Source organism: Solanum dulcamara, chromosome 2 (assembly GCF_947179165.1).
Source record: "Solanum dulcamara chromosome 2, daSolDulc1.2, whole genome shotgun sequence".
Lineage (NCBI taxonomy): Eukaryota > Viridiplantae > Streptophyta > Magnoliopsida > Solanales > Solanaceae > Solanum > Solanum dulcamara.
In genome coordinates, this window is record NC_077238.1 from 10,540,326 (window position 1) to 10,563,752 (window position 23,427).

At 32.0% G+C, this 23,427-nt stretch overlaps 1 protein-coding gene and 1 pseudogene across 1 annotated transcript; one reads left to right on the top strand and one right to left on the bottom strand.

The window, feature by feature from the left end:
- Window positions 1-5,416: 5,416 nt before the first annotated feature.
- On the top strand, window positions 5,417-10,817 carry LOC129870023 (protein PLASTID REDOX INSENSITIVE 2, chloroplastic-like; annotated as a pseudogene).
- LOC129880298 (uncharacterized) lies at window positions 10,363-11,558 on the bottom strand. Its single transcript, XM_055954272.1, has 3 exons — window positions 11,110-11,558; window positions 10,901-11,025; window positions 10,363-10,687 (listed from the first exon to the last, which is right to left on the bottom strand). The coding sequence occupies exons 1-3, from the start codon at window positions 11,369-11,371 to the stop codon at window positions 10,574-10,576; spliced, it is 501 nt and encodes a 166-aa protein (XP_055810247.1). The 5' UTR covers window positions 11,372-11,558; the 3' UTR covers window positions 10,363-10,573.
- Between the last annotated feature and the right edge of the window lie 11,869 nt (window positions 11,559-23,427).

Sequence of the window (23,427 nt, forward strand, 5' to 3'; positions counted from 1 at the left end):
ATGACGGTACTTATCTATAACTTCATATCCGTATTCTGGTGTTCCTCTTGTCAAAGATTTTGCAATATAACTATCCGCCAAACATTTTCAATAACTAATCTTGCATTCCAATTCTACACGAATTGTTTCCTTAATTTCTCTTGTAGATAGACTATTTCCCTTGATAAATTTATTTTTAATGTGTTTAGCAACGACTTCAGCTGTTGCGTGTCGATAATGGCTTGTAAGATGTTGTACTCCACATGTGTGCATATTATGGTATGTGCTAATACGAAATCTATCGGTACTCTTAAACTTCATAGCTCGCAGTCGCCACTTGCAATTCTTATCTACATATTTGACATTGTAGATTTTTTTTGTGTTCTTTACCTGCTCAAAACTAAAATTATTTTTCACAGCAGCAAGGTTCAATAGGATTTTCAATTCTTGTTTCTTCTTGAAAGTTAGGCCCGAGAAAAATCCTGTGTTGTCTTCACGACTATGGCTACATTGTGTTGAGACCTCAACCACCTATGTACTGGATAGATTAATAGAAGTATATGTATCTTCTTCTGCCCTTTCTGCCCCTTCGGTATTGTAATCAAAATCTGGAAATTCTGAAGTAGCTTCAACTCTCGCTGTATTGTAATCAAATCCAGAAAAAGTTTTAGCTTCTTCTTGCCCTACTGTATTACTAGCAAGTCCAGGGAACACTCCAATTGCTTCTCCAGATTGTGAAACTTCTGTCGGCCCAATTTCAACCACATTTACACTTAGAATGGGCCAACGACGATCATCTTTGTCAACATCAGCTAAATAAGTGAGCAAATCATCATCATCCTTTATTTCAAAAAAATGTGCTTTTTTCGTTGCAACAATGCTGAGCATGTAAGTGATTGAGAGATTCTTTGGCACACAACATAACTTACACCTAGTAATGATGATATCAACAAACTCATCATACGCAACATCCCTCCTCACTAGTATCGGTACTGTAAGACCACCCTTCGACTTCCAACTATAACGCTCTTCGATCTCTATTCATTCACCATGTAGATCAACTGCTAATAGTATTGTGTCCCCCATTAATTGTCACAATACTTGCGGATATTACATAGATACATATTATAATTTGTGACAGTATTATGGTCATTACAATATTTAAACATAGATAATTTATTTACAGGTTTCCAGTGCAAATAACTTTTGGTTACAACAACAACAACAACAACCCAGTGAAATCCACATCGTGGGGTCTGGGGAGGGTAGAGTGTACGCAGACCTGACTCCTACCAATGTAGGACGGCTGTTTCCGAAAGACCCTCGGCTCAATAAAAGACATAAAAAGGGGGTCAGATAAGATTAAGAAATTCAAAGCGCTATAGGAAAATAAGTAACGAAGGCATCATAGATAAAATAGAATAATCACAAGTACTGAAAGTAATAAATAGTAACAGAAATAACAGAAATGAGAGCACAAGGAATTGTAATGTGCTAATGCGCCTACGAATAGGGAAGAATAACGAGACTATGTACTAGCCTTCTACCCTAATGTGTGCCCTCCACACCCTCCTATCCAGGGTCATGTCCTCGGTAAGTCGTAAATGCGCCATGTCCTGTCTGATCACCTCTCCCCAATATTTCTTCGGCCTACCCCTACCTCTTCTGAAACCATCCATGGCCAGCCTCTCACATCTCCGCACTGGTGCATCTGGGACTCTCCTCTTCACATGTCCAAACCATCTCAGTCGCGTTTCCCGCATCTTCCACCGAGGCCACTCCTACCTTTTCTCGAATAACCTCATTTCTAATCTTGTCACTCCTGGTATGCCCACACATCCATCTCAACATTCTCATCTCGGCAACCTTCATCTTTTGCACGTGGGAGACCTTAACTGGCCAACACTCCGCCCCATATAACATAGCTGGTCTAACGACCACTTTGAAGAACTTGCCCTTAAGTTGTGGTGGCACCTTCTTGTCACATAACACACCGGAGGCGAGCCTCCATTTCATCCATCCTACCCCAATACGGTGTGTGACATCCTCGTCGATCTCTCCGTTGTCTTGCATGATAGAACCAAGGTACTTAAAACTACTTCTCTTTTGGATGGCTTGGTCCCCGAGCCTAACTTCCCCGCCAACCTCTTGAGGTGTCTCACTGAACTTGCACTCTAGGTACTCTGTCTTGGTCCTACTCAGCTTAAACCCCTTAGACTCCAAGGTGCGTCTCCAATCTTCCAGCTTAGCGTTAACTCCGCTACGAGTCTCATCGATGAGGACTATGTCATCCGCAAAAAGCATACACCATGGCACCTCACCTTGAATTTGTCGCGTCAATCCATCCATCACCAAGGCAAATAGGAACGGGCTAAGAGCTGATCCTTGATGCAACCCCATCATAACTGGGAAGTGTTCTGAGTCCCCTCCTACTGTCCTTACCCTTGTTTTGGCACCCTCGTACATGTCCTTGATCACCCTTATGTACGCTACAGGTACACCTTTAGCCTCCAAACATCTCCATAGTATCTCTCGTGGGACTTTATCATAAGCCTTTTCCAAGTCGATGAACACCATATGCAAGTCTTTCTTCCTCTCCCTATATTGCTCCATTAGTCTCCTCATAAGGTGGATGGCTTCTGTAGTTGAGCGTCCCGGCATAAATCCGAACTGGTTCTCTGAAATAGACACGCCTCTCCTCATCCTCATCTCTACCACTCTTTCCCACACTTTCATAGTATGGCTTAGAAGCTTAATACCTCTATAGTTGTCGCAGCTCTGGCTATCCCCTTTATTTTTGTATAGCGGGATCATGATGCTCGATCTCCATTCTACGGGCATCGTTGCCGTCGTAAAGATGACATTAAATAACCTAGTCAGCCATTCCAAACCTACCGAGCCCGCACTCTTCCTCATAAGTTATTTGCACTCTTCCAAAAGTGCAAATAACTTTTGGTTGTTTAAACAAAATTTGATTGTTTACATGGAGCATGCATGTGCAGTGCAAACTCTTTGCATAAGTATCATGTTGTGCAATGCAGGTCATTTGTGTAAACATAATGCAGTTGTTTAAACAACATGCAGTTGTTTATAAACAACTGCATGTTGTTTAGTTATTTATAAACGTGTAGTTGTTTATTAACAATATAGAAGAACAGAATGTTTAATTTAGGAAACGATAAAGAAGTTAAATTATTACCTTAAATCATTGAGATGAAATGTTTATCCCCTTTGAAGCAAATTCCCAAACTATGTATTAACAAATTACTATCAAGAACACAGAAGTAACACAAATTAAAAAAAAATTGGTTTAGTGATGAAGAAGAAGGCAAATGCAGATTTCATTTTTGTTCAATGAAGATAAATCTAACCCTAGTTTGAAGAGAGCATGGAGTTTGGAAGGCTGAAATGTGTTGAGATTGAAAAAAAGATATGGAAAAAGAGGAAGATAATGTGGCTGTTGTTGCTCCCGCTAAAAAAAACAAGCTTTGCTGGAAATTGGTTGCTGCTCTTTTGGCTAAACCTCTTATATGTTGGGTCTGTTTGTAAATAGCAAAACTTTGGGGTGTATAAAAATATTTTTTTTTAAATTAGCATAAACCATTAATCTCTAATTATACTAGAGTCCCTTTTACCTAATTCTTATAACTTGTGTCCTAAATCTTCAAATACATAACTCAAAGATCCCTTTTAATTCTATCCCCCAACTATCATCGACCCAAAATTTATCCGCTACATCGGAATATTTATAAAATGCCCAAAACAACTTTTTTTGAACACCTCTAAAATATCTTATTCTACCAGAAGTCCTCTAAATTCAAGAAATGCTTTTCCTCCTAGAGGTGACTTTACAAAAATCTTTCCCGAAATATCACCGTGCGTGGAATAATGTGTCTTGAAGCTATATTTTATAAGATCAATGGACTTGATGCATTCAAGAATCTCAGTATCAGAGTCATCAGCAAATTGTACATGATTATAAAATTGATTAATTAAAAGAAAGTATAAAAAATCCGCAAACATATATTGTTTGAACTGGTGGTAGTTTAAACAACTAGTTGATGCTTAAATAACAATTGTTTGTTTGAAACATGATCAATTGAAACATGTAGTGTATTGAATGTTGTTTATTGAATTGTGTTACTTCTGTGTTCTTGATAGTAATTTGTTAATACATAATTTGGGAATTTACTTCAAAAGGGGATAAACATTTCATCTCAGTGATTTAAGGTAATAATTTAACTTCTTTATCGTTTCCTAAATTAAACATTCTGTTCTTTTATATTGTTAATAAACAACTACACGTTGTTTATAAATAACTAAACAACATGCAGTTGTTTATAAACAACATGCAGTTGTTTATAAACAACTGCAGGTTTCCACAAGCTCAAGAAAAATACCTACTCTTTGTTTTCACTAATAACAATTTAAAAAAACACTCAAATTTGATTTTGAAGGGGTAGCATTCTCATCATACTTTTTTTCTTTGTTCGAAAAGTACATGATTTGTTTCTTCTTTTCTTTCTTCTCTGCTTTCATTTTCTTCTTGTTGATCCGTTGATTTCTCTTCTTCTGCATTTTCTTCTCCACTTTCATTTTGTCCTTTCTGATGCGTTGATTTCTCATCTTCTACGCTTTTTTTTCCACTTTCATTTTTATCTTCCTGATCTATTGATTCCTCATCTTCTACACTTTCATCTTCTCTAACTGAACCACGAGCTGATGAGGTCAATTCTTCTATTTCTTGAGCTTGTGAAAACCTATCCGCTTCTCCAGCAGAAGCGGACTCCTCTTCAGTTGAGCTAGCCATTTTATCTACATACATAAATTATCATAAATTTATCAACAATAGATCAAATAAATAAACTTCTCGAAGTTATAAAATAAACACAAGTTGTTTAAACAACCATCGATTGTTTACCCATAGAAGAAATTCTAAGACAATAGCAGCCACAAAATTAATTCCATATACAACTATGACATCACATAATACAATATTTCACTGATTCAAAAGGAGGAAAACATGAAGAGGAAAAAAAAATGAGATTACCTTAAAATTAAAATTGTCTTCAAGGTGAACTTGAAGGCTCACAAAATAATGTTGATCTACTTTTGATTTTTGAATAAAGGAGAAAGAATTGGGGAAAGAAAAGAGAAGAGAGGAGAACAAAGAAATTCGAATAAAGGAGAACGAATTTGAAAAAAAAAAAGAAGAGAAGAGAAGAAGAGGAGGAAACAGAACATATGAAGGAAATAAATAGATTTAGGGTTTTTATTATAAGTTTTGATATTTTAATTTTTTATCCTAAATTTATAAATATTTCAAATCAACCCCAATTCTTAATAATTAACTCCAAATTAAATATTTATAACCAAAAAAAATTAAAAAAAAATACAAATTCCTTATCCTTTATTCAACTCTCAAACATCCTAATTTTCCCTTCTAACCTTTACCGTTGCAGCTACTCCATTCTTGAATCATCCAATCCAACCCAAACCCAAAACCTCTCTGGCCTCCTCGCACCCATGGCCCCAAATAGAGTAACTAGCTTAAAATTGAGTTTAAAAAAATTGGGTTAAAATTGATAGAATTGTGAACCCCTGTTTGCCTTTGAAAGATGAGTTCTTTATCAGTATTGTAATGCATTAATTATTCATATAGTCTGACATAACTAGTTTGGGATTGTGACAGTTTATTGTCTAGTATTGATTTATTTATTTGCGAAATGTAGGAGACTCAGAAGTTCAGGGCCGAGGTCTTGAAGAAACTGTCAAAGGAAAAGGAGATTCTTGGAGACGAGCTTGATGATGTTGTTAGTGTTTTTGCTGAGGTAAGGCTTTCTAATGACAGTTCTCCATGTTAGAAAGAATCCCTTTTTCTATAAGGTGTTAACAAAATGTGAATTGGATATCTCATGAATTGTTTGATCAAATGTCTAAGTGAACATATAGCTAGATTTGTTGGATAGTAGTACAACAACATACCAGTGTAGTCCCACAAAATGGGGTATGGAGAAGGCAGAGGGTAAGGAGTCCTAAACAGTCCAGACAGAGAATAAACGGAGGTGACGGCATAACAAAACATTCTGAACAGTAACCATTAATCATACGGGACATTCAACTAAATTACTCTTTTTCTCTTCTTTTGATGAGTAATTAATGACTAATATGCCTTCTTGGATTTGTCCTCACCTATAAAGGAATCAAAAATTGTTTTTTTTCGGAAAATCTCGTCAACCTCTAATCGAAAAGATATTCCTTAGTTATATTTATCATTTCAATAAGTTTAGTAATGAGCATAATGACCTTATTGTTTCGATGGAGAGAAGAACCTGTGATTGGCTTTCTAAAAAATTTCCAAACGAACAATTTCAACGAAATCTATCAATTTCTTATTTAGAGGCCGTTTGGATTGGCTTATAAGCTGTTTTCAGCTTTTTTGAGTGTTTGACTAGCCAACTTAAAGTCATTTTGTGTGATTAAAATAAGCCCAATAAATAGTTGGGTTTATTTGGATGAACTTATTTTAAGCAGCTTATAAGTTGAAAACTGCTTATAAGTCAAAAAAAAAAATTGGTCTGCACCTACTTTTTTTTTAACTTATAAGCAGTCGACTTATAAGCTGCTTAAAAATAAGTCAATCCAAACAAGCTATTAAATATGTCCAACACTATGTTTTCCTCTATCCGCAGAGTACATTGAATGTACATAATTGGAGTAGTAGGGATGGAATTGGAAGAAAAAATGAATACCTTCTAGGTTTTCTGAAGTTGCAAATATTTTGGACCAAATTTTTTTATAACTAAAGTGACAGATAAAAAGGACTGGCGAGAGTACTAAATGTAGAACATTGAGGCATGTATTTAGAACTATCTTGAATATGTAAAGATGCATTCCAGTCCTTGCTTTACATACGTTCATTTGAATTAATATACCTATCTATGAAGAGATTGCAATGTTGCGGAGTAAGCATGTTTTATTGACTAATGTGTAAATTCTATGTTGGTTAAATAGCACAATGTTTTTCAAGTGTACTGGTTTTCAAACAAGAGAATTCCAAGAAATTTGGATAGGATTGCATATATAAGATTTAATAGGTGTTTTATAGGTAACTGTTGCTTATGGCGGAGAAGAGTTATGGGGTTGTAATATCTCAGTTCAGAGTGGATGTTCGTTTTAATTGTGATTTTGGGGTTTCTAGAGAACATAGTTGCTTATGTTCCAACGATATCCGTTTCGTCCCTATAGTTCTTGATAGTTTCATGTAGGATGAAGAGAAGAGCATAAGAAACTTGTGGAAAAGGAACCGATTTCATTAAATGTGGCTAAACTAAAAATTCATTTATAATAAGATGCAATAAACTGGAAGTGAGTGCTTGGCAGATATATCGTAATTTGACTATATTTTGAACCTACAACCCTGGATCATTTACGTTGAAGGGATGGAATCAGAGCTTATAGCATTGAAAAGAACAACTTTATCAGTTTTGATTCGGATATTAGAAGATAACTACATTTTAAGCCGGCTGAACAGGTGCAGTAAGTTCTGTTTGGTATGTACTGGATATTGAATGGGACTTGAGCGTTAGGGAGTTCATCCAGTTAAGTCTGTCGGTATCATAAAGTTGTCTTCCGATCGATGCTACAACGCTGACGTGTTTTGTGGAGTTTTTGAAGATAAAAAACACAATTCATATACTTGCAGTATATGGTCTTCATTTGATAAAAATGTTTGGTTTGATTAATGCTATGTGGAGAGCACAAGAGGAATGTACTACAGAGTCAAAAGTAAACTCGTCAATGGTTCACTAGTATTAGCTGGCTAAATTTTAAAAGCATCTACTGATCTATAAGGACAAATTTAACAACATACCCTATGTAATCCCACAGGCGGTTTTGAGGAAGATAGAATGTACGTAGACCTTACCTCTAACTTGTAAAGGTAGAACGGTTGTTTCTGAAAGACCCCCGACTCAAGTAACGCACACCATAGCTATTAGGACTGATAGTTTTAGATGCAACTTTTCCGAGTTTACATTACAGAACATGCAAAAGTACTAGTAGTATTTTCCTTTTGTAAGAAGTTGTGAACTCTTTTGCTGACCTGTAACTACTCTAGTGTACTAGGGTAAGAAACTTATTTTCTCTTTATTTAGTTTTAATTCCTAAGGATGAGGATGACTTTACTCCACCAAATATGATTAGGTGTGAGTGTGACTAACTTAGTTTGAATTTCTTTTTCGTTCATTGTTTATTTGGCTTGTCAAGACTTAGATGTTTCATTTAATGAAAGCATGTAGTATGTTGGTTATTGGGCCTATTAAAGAAATAGTACCAAAAGACAATTGGGTGATTGATATGAAAAAGGGGCAGTGATATGAAAAAGGGGCAGTCTGGTGCATTAAGCTCTCGCTATGCATGGGACCAATTCAGTAATGGACATGAGAATGAAAGAAAATTCAATATTGTCAACATAATTGGACTTTTTTGTAGTAGTTTGGCTTGGAAGCAGTAGACTAATATGCTAACAATCTCTCTCAATATTGAATGCTCTAATTAAAATGTGCTGACTTTGATTAGATTTGTTGAAAATCAAAACCGATCATAGTCAGCACATTTTGGCACTTTGGGGTACGATATTTATTATGCATTTTAAAGAATTTGGTATTCGATATGGTATTCAATGTTTATAGGAAAAGATATTGAAATATTTGATACCATGTCGAAATACTTAATTACATATACAATCAATATACATCATATTATTAGATAGATGATAATAATAATTCAATTGATCTAAATATAAATTAATAAAAGGCCTAAATCCCTTTAGACCAAAAGTATCTTGCTTTTACTACTAAATATAAAATAAATACTTATTAATTTCATATAGTCATATACAATAAAAATTACTCAAAAATATTGGTGTCGTTTCTAGCAACACTAGACAATTTTGTTTGTTTCGAGAATGAAAAAGTTTCAGCCATCTTGAAGTCATAGTTCTGCACAGTATGTAAGTCGAAGTCAAACAAATCATGCTTACCACCTTACCATACCGTACAAACTGAAGTCGAATATTAAAATACCAAACCGTGACGAATCAATTCAATACGGTAATGGTAAAGCATTTTTAACAATTGAAATTACCAAACCAAAATTTCTATTTGTACCTTACCATTCCATGAACAACAGAATAGCCTGCTCTCTTTGCATTTTGATATTCTGCGCTTGGGCTGGGAAAGTTGTGGAAGAATTTGAAAGCTGCTGGTCTTACTTCCTTAAGTTCTAGCTGCAGTCCTCTTGCTGCTTTTAGAGTGATTTACTTATTTTAAGTGTTTTTAAATCAAAAAATAGATTTTAAGCGCTTTTGTAGAATTTGAGTAAAGTAAAACTATATGTCCATCCTAACATGCTCTCAGTTTGATTAAAAATTCCAGACTATCATCATAAACATTTGCTTGTCATCTTCCAACTTCGGTTTAACAACTTGGAATAAATTACCACATACCTCCGTTTCAATTTTTTTGTATGACTTTCTTTGATCTTGTTTCAAAAAGAATGTCCTTTTCACTTTTGACAATTCTTTAATTTTAACTTTCCATATGACATGTTTAAGACCACAAAATGAAAGAAATATTTTGATGCATTTTACATATCTTTAGTTTAAGATCTCAAGATTTAGAAGTCTTTATTTACTTTCTTAAATTCTGTGTCAAATAAAAAAATCAGATAAACAAATTGAAACGGAGTGAGTAAAACACTACCACTACCACCCATTATGATCTTTGATTATATAATATCATGTTTATTTGTACTTATAATCTGACTTGTTTCTGACCTGGAACTAGTACAATGATTGACATTTGAAAGAGTATCTGGTACTACTTGTCATATAATAGAATCATAGATGAACAGTTTATATCAAGCTGTACTTGGCTTTTTGTGCCACTAATGCTGGCATTTTCTAGAATAATAAACACTTATTATATGATGCTTTTTACTTTCATGAGTATTTAAAAATATACAGTTGGTTTATTATTCACTAGCTTTAATTGTTTAAATCAGATTTTTAATGAATTCTTGCACAAAGAATATGGAGGACCTGGGACACTACTTGTGGAGCCTTTTACTGATATGATGTAGCTCTCAATGAGAGGAAACTTTCAGGAGCGGCATCGGCTGCACAAGCATCGCTATTATGGGCTCAAAATCATGTTGATCAAGATTGGGAGACTTGGAACTCAAAACACCTAAGATAAAGAAAGGGTCATTTTTGGTCTATCGTCAAAGTTTTTCAGTACTTGTGTTGGTGAAAGATAACATCTATCTGATGGAATAGTCAAGATGCATAACTATCGTTACAAAAAAGAAGCAATACTAGAATTCCGGAGAATATGTATTTCCATTATAGGATGTTCTTTCTATCAAGGTGGAGTTAGTAGTTCCAATTCTATTCTATACAAAAGCATTATTGCTCAACATCCCTCATGAGGGTGAACAAGACATTAGAACCACCAACTTCTGTGAGTTCCTTGTGCATATTTTCCATGATTTTAGAAGTCCCCGTTTTCCGGTGATCGAGTTGCAACCATCATTAGCTATTGGACTCAGAGATGCTCTGTAAACTCGGACGCCATGATTTGGACCTTGCTGCTGCAGCTAAGTTTGTTGTTCCAGGCCTTTGCCTATGTCCTTCATGTTTCATAGCCTGCAAATGATCAACTCTATGTTAATTAGAAAACTTGATTACTCCATCATTTTATATTAAGTCACTTTCATGTTCCCAACTCTTCTATCAGTTATTGAATTCTTGGAATATGTACAGTTTTAAGTGCTAATTCATTATGCATTTGACATTTTTCTCCTTGTTAATTGCCCTTTAATGTTATGTAGAATCTGTAATTTGGTTCAAAAGTATTACCTTGTTCTTATCTGATTCAGAGTTTCCAGCTTCAAGTTCACTGCTTGACCTTTGATTTTCTTGCAATTCTGGTCGATTCTTCTTCATCTTTGCATGTTTCTTAGCTCTCAATACCTTCATCACCTCTGTAAACCAAGAAAAAGAATGTCTTTTGAGTACAAGAAAAAAGTGCATTTGAAAACAGAGAATCACATCACATATACATATACCTTGAGTTGTGACAAGTCTATAAGCTCTGCCAAGGACTAAAGTATCCGTTGGCCGGAGAAGCTTAACACGAGTGAAACGAACAATTTTATCATCGGAGTTGTCATCCGAGGAGATTGGAAGAGGGATGATGAGAGAAACATAGTGACCAGGGTTCATTTTCATAACTTCACTAGCAGACATAGGCCAATACATCCTGTCTATCTTTCCATTTGGATGTTGTATTACTAGTGCAGCTGCATCTACAGCCTGGCAATTCCCCATTTGTTAGTTTTTTTTCTTTTTTGTGAATGATGTTTTGATTCTTCAGAAGAAGATGAGAAGAAAATAAGATGGATAAGAAGGAAGGAAGGAAGGAAAGAAGGATATGAAATAGACAAGAGTCTCTTTCCAAATAGTGCCCACCTCCTTTGTGTGTTTGTGTGAGAGGTAAAATAGGTCTCACTCAAGCTAGCCTAGCAGTACCCTCCCTTCCTCAACTAACTTATATACTAGTTATTTATGCCACCCAAAAAGATTATTTAAGTTATATAATAAAAAAAGTGATTAAGCGAGCTCACTTTTTGCATTCTAGTGGTCAAATTACAATCATATTTCTTATAATGACATTCCAACTAAAAAGATATCGAGACTGTTATAGAGAAGTTTTGATTATATTTTTTTTTTTTACATGTCAATTAGTTATCCAAGAAAACAGATGTTAAAAAAACCTATTTTTTATTAATTTAATTTGATTTATTAATTTTAAAACTCAACTATTATTTAAAAAAATTCGAATCAACGCAAACAAAGTACGACCCTTACCTCTTCCAAATCCTAGCAGTCCACTCAAAACTTTCGTCAGGCGATCAGTTTATAATACCTTATAAAAATCTCAAATTGCATTATAATAAACCTTAAAAATTAACAAAATATAATAAGATGACGTCATCAACCGGCAAAGTCCTAGAATGCAGGTGGGATTGCCACGTGGTTCAACGCCGAGGGGCCGGGATCTTGGACGGCCATGCTCGGCGGTGTCGACGGGGTCAACAAGGGACAAAAAAATTTCCATCATCAACCAAAAAAATTAAATAAATTAATAATAATAATAATAATATTTACAGGTCAATGCCTAGATATGAATGAAAATAATTAAGAAAAAAACAAATCAAGGCGTGTACCTGAGATTCTATTGTCGCCCCATCTAACGTATACTCCTACTTACCCTATTTTTGAAAAATATCATTTGTCCAGATATATTTTTTTAATTTATTACCAAACATTATTATAAAAAAATATATATATAATACAATATAGTAAAAAGTTGATTTTACGAAAAAGTTATCTGATAATGAAATATTGTTATAAAGAGATATAGCGGTATATATCTTTTATGTGTGATTTTATTTGTCAAAACGAAATTATAGCTTTGAAATGTCAATTTCCATTTTAATTTTACGTGTATAAATGTCACATTCTTTCATATTTATCCAATGGGAATTATTATTTTCAATTCATACACTCAAAAATTTATTTTCTCATGACCTTGGAAATATATTATTATTATTATTATTATTATTATTATTATTATTATTTATTTTTAAAAAATTGAGTTAATTTTTTGAATAATCATTTAACTAATAGGTTATTATTTGAGAAAATCATTTTTGTTGAAAGAATTTTTTTTAAAAAATCCTTTTATAAAATAATAACTATTAGTACGTACCCTAATAAATCTTTTAAAAGAAAAATATATATTATGGAATGAATGTCTTCTACCCATGCCTTGTGCATTTGCTGGAAGAACTTAAGAAATATTTATTTATTTATTTGTCTTGATAGCTAGACTAATCAAAGATGATTTTTCTTCTTTCTACATATGAAGAAAGTAATTGCAAAAGAGACAGAGAGGAAGTAGCTGGAATTAGGGATTTACGGCTGGGATAAAAATCGATCAAAATCAAAAAATTGAATTGAATTTATTTTATTTGGGTTTTTTTATGATAAAAGAAATTCGTAGCTTTTATCATTTGGGTGCTCACAGGATAAAATCTTCGCTCCTATACAATAGCTCGCAAATCACACAGCAAAGGTAACCCGCACTAGACAAGCCCGGTGCGATGAACTCGACCAGAAGACACTACTTTCTTTCGCTTGCAAGGGATTTTGAACTTGAGACCTCCAACATGGAAGTCCCAAATGTAATTGATTTATATTCACTTTAAATAGATTTGAAGAATGGTTACAAAAATATCAAAATAAGGGAGCTAAGCGTAATGTTGTAAACTACAGGATAGGTGAATGTTATAGAACAAAATTTGGAGGGAAGTCTTTAAAATTATCCCTAAAAAATTAAAAAAATAATCAAACCAAACTGACAAATTATATACATATATTTTATAATTGTGCATACAATTTTTTATCAACAATTATAAATATATTATATATGTTTTCATCAAAATTTATTTATAATTTTTATAAAAGCAAAAAGGCTCCAGACGAAAGCATTTATCTTATTGGTTTCATGTATATGAATGTCTATGACAGTTCTTGGTGGGACTAGGAATGTCACTGCCTTTTCCTTGTCTAGGCCAGAGTGGTGAATTTTAAAGTTTTATTCACAGTAAATTTAATGCTCGAAAATTCTATAATGCTAGCTATTCTATTTTTTTAATGAATTATTGTCTTTTTTTTCCTTTTGAATGAATTATTTCTTTTATAGGAGCGTGTGGAGGACCCACATTAGGGTAGAAGGCTAGTACATAGTCACGGTATTCTACCCTATTCGTAGGCGTTTTAGCACACTATAATTTCCTTTGTGGAGGACTCAGATTAGGATAAAAGGCTAGGTGATTCTTCCTTTGCACCATAGTAGTTGTTTATTGTCATTTAATTTATGCATTGTATTGCTGTTTATAGTTGTGGCTCCGTTGCACTTTGACTATCTTATTTATCTTATCTTATCTTATTTATTTATAGTAGTTAATGCATCTTTCTTTCCGTACCACTCTACCATGACTTTCTCATTTTTTGATATTCCTTGTTTTCATCTTATTTTCAATATGTTTGTCCTTATCTGACTTTTTATCTTATTTTCTTCTCTTAAAGCCGAGGGTCTTCCGAAAACAGCCGCCCTACCTTTCAAGGTAGGGGTTAGGTCTGCATACACTCTACCCTCCCCAGTCCCCAGACCCCACATTGTGGGATTATATTGGATTTGTTGTTGTTGTAATCGAATAACTGAACCAAACCGAATCGAAAGTGATAACAACCAAATCGATAAAAGTAGATCATATTTGATTTGATTTGGTTTAAGTAATTTAAAAATTGATTGAATTGATTTAATTTTAATTTTGATCAATAATCGACCTAAATTAACCCATGAACACCCCTAGCTAGAATAATGAGGTGCATGTATATATAATGGTATTGAGAAAATTCTTTGATTAGAAAGGAAGTTTTCTCACATAATTAAGAAGAAAAATAGAAATTCAAACTTGTGATATTATGGTTTTATTTGTAAATTATACTTTATCTATTCATTTTTATTTGTTAATTTTAAACTTTACACGCTTTTAAAAAAAATTGATATAATTATTTTATTTATTTTGAAATGTTCTAAAAAAAATACATCAAATAAAATGAAGCCAAAAAAAAAGTCTTTTGCCACTTTGAATAAAAAAGCTACGTACACATTTTTCAAACTTACAAGTAAAATTCTATAATTATTCGATTCATTTTTTTTTAATTTCTGCCGGCTTTCCATAAATTTCGTTATCATGATAATCTCTAGAAAAGTGTCTCTATTAATATGATTATTACTATCTGTAAAATGAATTAATACTAATGTGTCAATTAATCAATTATTGAAACATTATCATCAGACATAGACAAATTAATGTTTAGTAAAGTGGGCACGTATATTCGTGTGGTTGATGTTTAAACTCAATGAACTTCAAGGTTGTGGCCAAATTATAAATAAAGTGATACTCATTATTAAAGTACGCACCACCATCTACCTAGATTTTAAAACATATAAAAAGCAAAACTCTTAAAAAAAATAAAAAATTAAAAGCTACAATCTGATTCTCTGATGAACTCAAAAGTGGTTTCCACCACCATAAAGAAAAAAAACTTTAATTTTTTGTGAAGATGCTCTAATTAAATAACTATGAAGCAGTATTAAGAAGTTGATTAAAAGTCACCAATAGGATTATTATAAGTGACGGATTCAGAATTTTCACTTAAAGTATTTGGAAAAATAACTGGACCTAAATATACACTGTAATAGATATTCAGAGTATTCAAAAGTTAATATATATATACATGAACACAAAAAATTTAACTTAAATATACACTGTAATATTTTGTCTAGAGTGTTCGGATGAACACTCTAACCTCTTATTGCATCCGTCTCTGATTATAATAATTAAGTACTTTTTTATTTTTAATTAAAAATTTTGAATTGAATCATAATATTGTTTTTATTATAAATTGCTTTTCCTCAAATATAATATTTTCTAATGCGATTTTAAATATTATCGAATCTCAATATGAATAGGGGCAACCAAAAAAAAAGTTGACTAAAGTCATTTTGGAGTATGTAGGAAGTGATTAGAAATTTTAGTCCAAAGATACTTGATTAAATAATTTAATTAATGCACACAAAAATATGGGGAATTTTACTAATTAAGGCTGTGGTCATTGCTAAATGTCCACATTTTCCAACTTCCCAAATCTAGAATATTTTTAGACAAAAATGTCAAATTTAACCGAGAATCTAGATCTTAGAGATCATAGAAGAATACTTAAAAGAAATGTAACTTGAGTCATTAACAACTTGTCCATGGAGAATTTTAGTAACTTTCTCAATTCAATTTGAATCTATTTTCTTTATGCAATCGAAAGATGGAAACAGGAATCGATTCATTTCTTAAACTTTTATTTTATTGGTGAAAGTTTAATTCTTTATTTTGTTATTTTCTTTTTTTTATTTCTAATTTTTTTTTTCAAAAAAAGTGTACACCATCGGGGATAAGATACACATTTAGTAAAATTCAATAATTTTAATTTTAATTTATTAATTTTATTTAATATATATAAATAATTTATTTAATTAATAAGCTTTTTTTTTCCTTTCTAAAATCTTCAAACTTATAAACTCAAAATTTTAATTCTACATTTACTGTCACACCAAGTTAGTTTTCATTTTAACAATTTTTTTACTAATTATGTTAAGTAAAGATATTTACATAATAATTATTTAATAATAATCAGTAACTCGTCGCCACTATTGATGTTAGATGTATTTATACGTTTTTACACACTATTTTATTTGCATTTCTATTTTGTTTTAATGTGAATTGATAGAGTTTTTGGTCAAGATCATTCTTAAACTATACTGTAAATTTAAATTACATTATTAAAATATTATTCTTAGTAGAAAACATTCTCCAAGTATTTAAAGTTTAAAACTTTCATCTTTCTACTAGAATTTATCATGAGACTAACAGATCCCACAAAAAGTAAGCCATCACTTCGTATTTATTATTTTGAGATATGCTAAAAAAATATTCTCGTGAACTTTTTCGACAATTGAGTTTAGCATTATGCAAAAAAATTTAATTAACTATTTTTTTCATTTATTTTTTCTGTTATTTAATATTAAAAAACTTGTTAGTTGAAATATGTTTCTTCTCAATTGAATATGCTAGGAGCGGTGTTTGTCGGAGACTTGCACTTCTAATAATGGAGAATGAAACTTGAATGCGAGACATAATCAAAATTTTGATCACCTTAATATCAGATTGCCTCAAAAAAATTATTGATCTAACTAGAATTTGGCTTTGAAAAAGGTGAAGATAATTTAGCTCCGATTTCTTCCCGTTGGTAAATGAGAAGAAGAGCAGATCATATATCTTCACACCTTCCTAACATTTTTTTGTTTCAGCAAGCACTAGTGTCCAAGATTTTTAATATTCTTCTCTTCAGGAGTTTTTTTATAGCAGATAATAAAATTATGGAGGAAAACTTTTATCGATAGTCACGCGAACTGCACATGCTTTTGTAGGATCACTTAGTTTTTTGACAATATCTAACAGTATAAGTAAATATTGTAATTATCCCATACCCTCCTTCCCGTATAATAGCAGTAGACATGATCTGCCACTTTCTTGTAATGATGCATATTAAATTATAATATATTAACATTTTTTGTACCAAAGAAAGAAAATAACTGAAAGATGAAAATTGTTAACTTTCAAATATTTGTAGAATGTTTTGTGTAAAAAAATTTTAAAAAATATAATTTAAATTTAAGATATACTTTAAGAATGTTTTTGACAAAAAATTTCTGAATTGGTACTACATACTCTTAAACTTGTGTTGATTATGATGTATTGTACTAAAACAAATATTGGTAATTATGAGATCGGCTGAAACAATGCGATGACCTGCACGCTATAATAAAAGGATGCTTGAGGTCCTGAATTTAATTATAGTAATAATTAATTCTAGTTGGATTGGGATTTTTTCTATATCTATAAATAGTTCATAAATGCGATTTTAACATACTATTTGATTGAGAAGAGTTAGAAGCCTTCGTGAAAATCGAAGATTATTCAGTTTTATCTTTTCTTTTTCATAGTGGTTTTAGTTTTTAATTTTCTTTGGATGATTTGTTATTTTTCCTCTGTATCTATGTGTAGCTAATTAAACTTTTTGTTTTAGAATTATGTTTAATTCTTTCAAAATATTGTTATTCGAATATTGATTTTAATTAATTAGTTTATTGTATAATTGATTTACTTATCTGATCTTGAGCTTAATTAATGATTGTTTGATCACCAATTGAATACTATTTATGAACTTGAATTGGACTCGAAAGTAAAAATTTAAGATTGCAATAGGATTAAATAGATCAAGATTTTAATCCTAGGCATCAGAGCGTGAATTTGCACTTAGGGTAGACATATACCTAAGTTGCCTTAATAAGTTAATTTACAAGAGTTGTAAATTTGTTGTTAAGGTACGAACATAGATATATAGGCGTGAAAGTAATACGAGTAGACGATTAAGGACTCGAAACACTCTTATTCGTAATATTAATCATGTTAATTAATTAGTAAAATAGATAAATTAAGAAGTTGAATCAATTAAAGAATACAAAGTGATTGTTTGATAGCCCATAACCCTAGATCGATTTTGTTCTTCGATAACATAAAATTCCATCTTTCTTGCAATTGGTTAAAGCTCATTATTTGTTTTCTTTTATTTTTAGCTAGTTGAAAATCATATCTTTAAATTTTATCGCTTTAATAAATAATTAACATTAGTTTAATTTAGGAAACGATTAATCATAATTTTCTATCGGTAAGATATACGATTTTCAACTCACTATATTACTTGACAATCACTTACATCATTTGAGAGCAACCACTACCAAAATAATTTATTTATAATTACTTTATTGATGACATGATTTGTATAGAAATATTTTTAAAATTGTCAATTCATAGTGTCTAAACGCTCAATGAAATGTAAAAATAATAAAACAAATTAAAGGATTAATAATAATTTTTACAGGTCAATGCCCATAACCCATAGACATATATAGCGTGAAAATAATACGAATAGACGATTAAGGATACGAAAGATTCTTATTCGTAATATCAACCATGTTAATTAATTAGCAAACTGGATAAATTAAAAAGTTGAATCAATTAAAGAACACAAAGTGATTGTTACATAGCTCATAAATCTAGATCGATTTCGTTTATCGATAACATAAAATTCGCTCTTTCTTGCAATTGTTTGAAGTTTATTATTTGTTTTTGTTTATTTTTAGCTAGTTAAAAAATCATAAATTTAAATTTGATCGCTTGAATAAATAATTAACATTAGTTTAATTTAGTAAACGATTAATCATTTTTATGGGTAAGATATACGACTCTTGACGCACTATATTACTTGTCAATCACGTGCATCATTTGAGAGCAACCACTACCAAATCAATCTATTTATATTCACCTTATTGATGACATGATTTATATATAAACATTTTTAAAATTATCAATTCATAGAATCTAAACTATTAATGAAATGTAAAAACAATAAAACAAATTAAAGGATGAGCTTAATATACACTGAAGATCTTTGAGTCTAAGTAAATCAGATTTACCCCTTTAAATTTATTCCAACTTGAAAACCATTGATAGGAAAATCTTGAACAATTTTTCACATGTTGTAAATAAAAAAGAAGGTTTAGGTGATTAATTGTCAGAATATGTAAGCCATGTGGAGATGTTGGGGGGATCTTGGTTTCCAACATTTAATGCAGACTGGACTATTTCATGTTCAAACATGACCTGTGTAGGGGACTACAAACCTAATAATTTTATTAAATTTAAGTGCTCTTTTAACTTGTTATGGCCAGCCATCAATATTGAATGGTTTAAAGTGTGTGTGTGTTGATAATGTATAAGTTTTTTTTATATTATAAGTTTAGTTATACTAATAATTAGCATGTATTAATAATTTTTTCATAGTTAATTGAAGATGGTAAGTACTTGCTAGTAGTCAACAAGACACATTATTAAATATAGTTAATTTAACAAGAGGCAAATCAAATTGCAGATTTTCTTGGCGCTGAAACGAAGGCCACAAATATGAGGAAGATTTGACAATTTGGAAGAATGTGTTAAAAGAATTGAAGTTTGTTTCACCTGAGTCGTGTAGCTTTTAAGAAAATTATTTAGTCAATCTTTAATGTATCGAAAAAATAATATGGTGAGCTAGCAAAATAGAATAAGGACATGTCATTTTCATTAAATTGTATTGATAATGTAAAATTTATTTATATTGTATGGGTATACAACTTAAATTCAAACATTTAATGTGTTGAGAATGTTATTTTTCTACTATTTGGGACAACTTTAAATGCATTCAACTTGTTGGGAATTCAAATTAAAGAAGGAAAATGAAAACCTTTTTCTTTGTTCTTAGATTGTACTCATGTGGGGGCAACAAGGTTATGTCTGTACCTTGGCTATTAATTAAAACATTCTAATTTTCTTGGCCATAAAAAAATAATAGTATATATTAATATCTAAACCTAACAAACTTCAGTTTATTGTAAGTGGGGTTGTTTTCTTAGTTGTTTTGTGAAAGATAATTATTTAATGATTTCTAAAGTTGCTTTCTTCATATATATATATATATATATATATATATATATATATATATATTCTTTTAATTTTCCTCCATCATACAACAGATCATTTGGACTTTGATGCATTGTATCTTAGACAAAAAAAAATTAAAAGGTTTAATTAATTAAATAATTTTTGGATGTTTAAGATTATTAAGACAATAAAGGGATATGAGAAGAAACATGTCAAGTTTAATTACTTCTTTTAAGTGTTCAATCCATTAACAAGGTTGAACTTTTTAATGTTTTTTTTTTGAAGATTTGAAGGGTTCTACTTAATTAAAAAGGTAATCTCATTTCTATATTATAAGGTAGATCAAGTGAATAATATTTGGAGAAAACTAAATTCAATGAATTAGGAGCAATAGTTACCGTACTATCGTAGAGTACACAACTTAAGGAGATTTTCCTTCTCATAAACTAATCTAATTAAATATTTAACTAAGTCGGTGTAACGATCTGTTCTTGTCGTTAGGATAGGCCAATGGGGAAGGATTTCAGGCCAGAAAACTTCGGGTAGTAACTTCAGAAAATTGGAGCCTAGGCCAGACTTGGACGAATTCTGAATCAGGTGAAGTCTAGGGTGATCACGTGAATGATGGGAGGTCCAATTTATAATTTGATTGAACAGGCTGATAGCCAAGACGATACGGAGCATTTACGGATTCGCGAAATCGCATTTGGGCGAGTAAAACTCTCGAAATTGAGTTTGGCGTGGAGGGTATAATTTTAATGCATCTTTGAAAGGGGTGTGTTGAGAAATGGGGGCTTGGAGCGCAAAATCCGAGCTCATTATTTCCTCATATCCCGCCAGAGCGGGACAATCGCGACTTAAGTCGTGAAAAAGATCAGAACGGTATTTTCTGCAACAATTTGTTTCTAAAACTCCAAGAGGCGACCTAGGGCGATTTTTATTGATTTTCTACGGATTTTCACGCTTAAGGTAAGGTTTTTACTCCTTAGATTCATACTTTGATTCTTAGAAACTAGAAGTATGGGTGATAATCATTGGGGGAGGGTTTGAACTGAAAATCTATGGTGGAAAATATCCCTAGGGTAAGGTTAGGATCATGGGTTTGGCCTAGAAAGTGAAATTGTGTTATATTTTCTGATAGTTAGGCCATTGTATTGATCCTTGATATGTATTTAATGTTTTCTAGACCAAGAACGAGAAGAACGAACCCGGAAAGGGAAGGCTCTTGCATTGTAAGGTTGTGAAACCTTGAATTTGAGATAGGTGATGGTCTAGTTTTCCATATGTGTTTCATATACATGTTAAATTGCTTCATGATATGCATGTGCGTATATGAATAGGGAAACATGCTAGATTATGCGTGAAATGATCACTTGTTGACCCTTTTATTGTGATGAATCTGTTCTTGGTGGCATAGATGTTGTAAACATTGAATGTTCTTGTGATTGTGATATCTTGGGATCGGGTGTCACATTTCGACACATAATTTGGATCGAATGTCATGTTTCGACACCTATTTAGATCGGGTGTCACGTTCCGACACATATTTGAATCGGGTGTCACGTTCCGACATAAAGTTGATTATTTGTAGGTCCCTTGAGAGGACCCTTGTGTGAAATTATAGCATGTGGAAGACATTGAGTTGTGATATTGAGATGTTGTTGACTTATTCTGTATATGTATATGTTTATTGTGTTGAATTTACTTGTCTATGATCCGCTTACTGGCTAACCGCGTGATCCTACCAATACACCGTTGTCTTTGTGTATTGATACTAATCTTGCTTTGCTTTTTTGTTGAGTGCAAGGCATATTCAGCCCGTTGCGGAGAAACCTCGGTTGGAAGATTAGAAGTTTATTCAAAGTCCAAGGGTGATCTATTCTATCATGCTGCCGTCGACTTTTCCATTAATCTCAGTCCTTCTTCGAGACTTAAATGTTTAGAAACTGTTTTAGTAATTTGATTTCTGTTTGGGGAGTGTTTCCCCCTTTCTTACATTGACACTAATTAGAGTTTTGGTACGGACGATTTTCAGTTCCTAGAATGTGTTGACTTCCGCATTTTCGTAGTTATTAAAAATTGTTGGTTGAGTTTATGGGAACTCAGTATTATTTCCTAATTATATTTCTGCTTCTGCAATGTTTTTAATATTTTTTTCTTAAGTTGATAAGCTGGGCTGTAAAAATGGTTCTCCCACTGGAATAAGTGTCGTGGGTGCCAGTTATGGCGAGTTGGGATCATGACAGTCTGATAGTTTAGTAGAGATATGTGGAGAGACGATTTTATCATCCCCGAGTTTCAAAGCTATGACTGATCCTAAGAATTCGCTCCCAATAAATTTTTCGATCATTAAAAAAAACGAAGCTTTGAGCCCAAAGGGATGAATTTGCATTGAAAGATAAAACAAAGAAAATTCGGTAGCTCACTCTTAAAAAAATATGAATTAGCGACTGATAAATTATGTTGCTAAATATTAAAGCTTTAGCTATTAAGTCCTACGTAGTGATGGATTAAAAATAAATTATCATAATATTTTGTTAGATAGTAGCAACTTAGTGATAAATTATCAATGAATGTTGGAGGACTCGAAATATATATTTTTTAATTATATTTATTTTAGTTTCAATACAATGTATCCTATAACATGTATGAGAGAGGTTTAAAGGATTAATTAATAACCAACAAGATTGTGATGGAATGGTAAGTACTATGCCTCCTTAGCCAAAGATCTCGGGTTTGAATCCCTTTGAATATGAAGCGTCTAGCATAGAGAGTGTCCAATGCGAATATCATACATGGAATGAAAAAAAAATAGTTAGTTAATAAACTTTTGGGTGGTAAGATCATTAAGACATTAGAGGGGATAAGAAAAGAAACATGTCGTCAACTTTTGATGTGTTTCATACACAAATTAAAGAAGATGTTTAACTTTAATTTTTAGAATGTTTGTCAAGTAGTGTCAGAAAATGTTTGAAGATGTGAAAGGTCCTAATTATGACACATGAAAAAGTGTTGTGATTATTAGGTAGATCAGCTGAAGTTTCTAAGCAAGATGGCTGATTCAAAGAAAAATTCAATGAATTAGGAGCAAGTTGCCGTACTGATGTAGAGTACACATGAAAGATCATAGAAAAAACATTATATTAAATCACGATC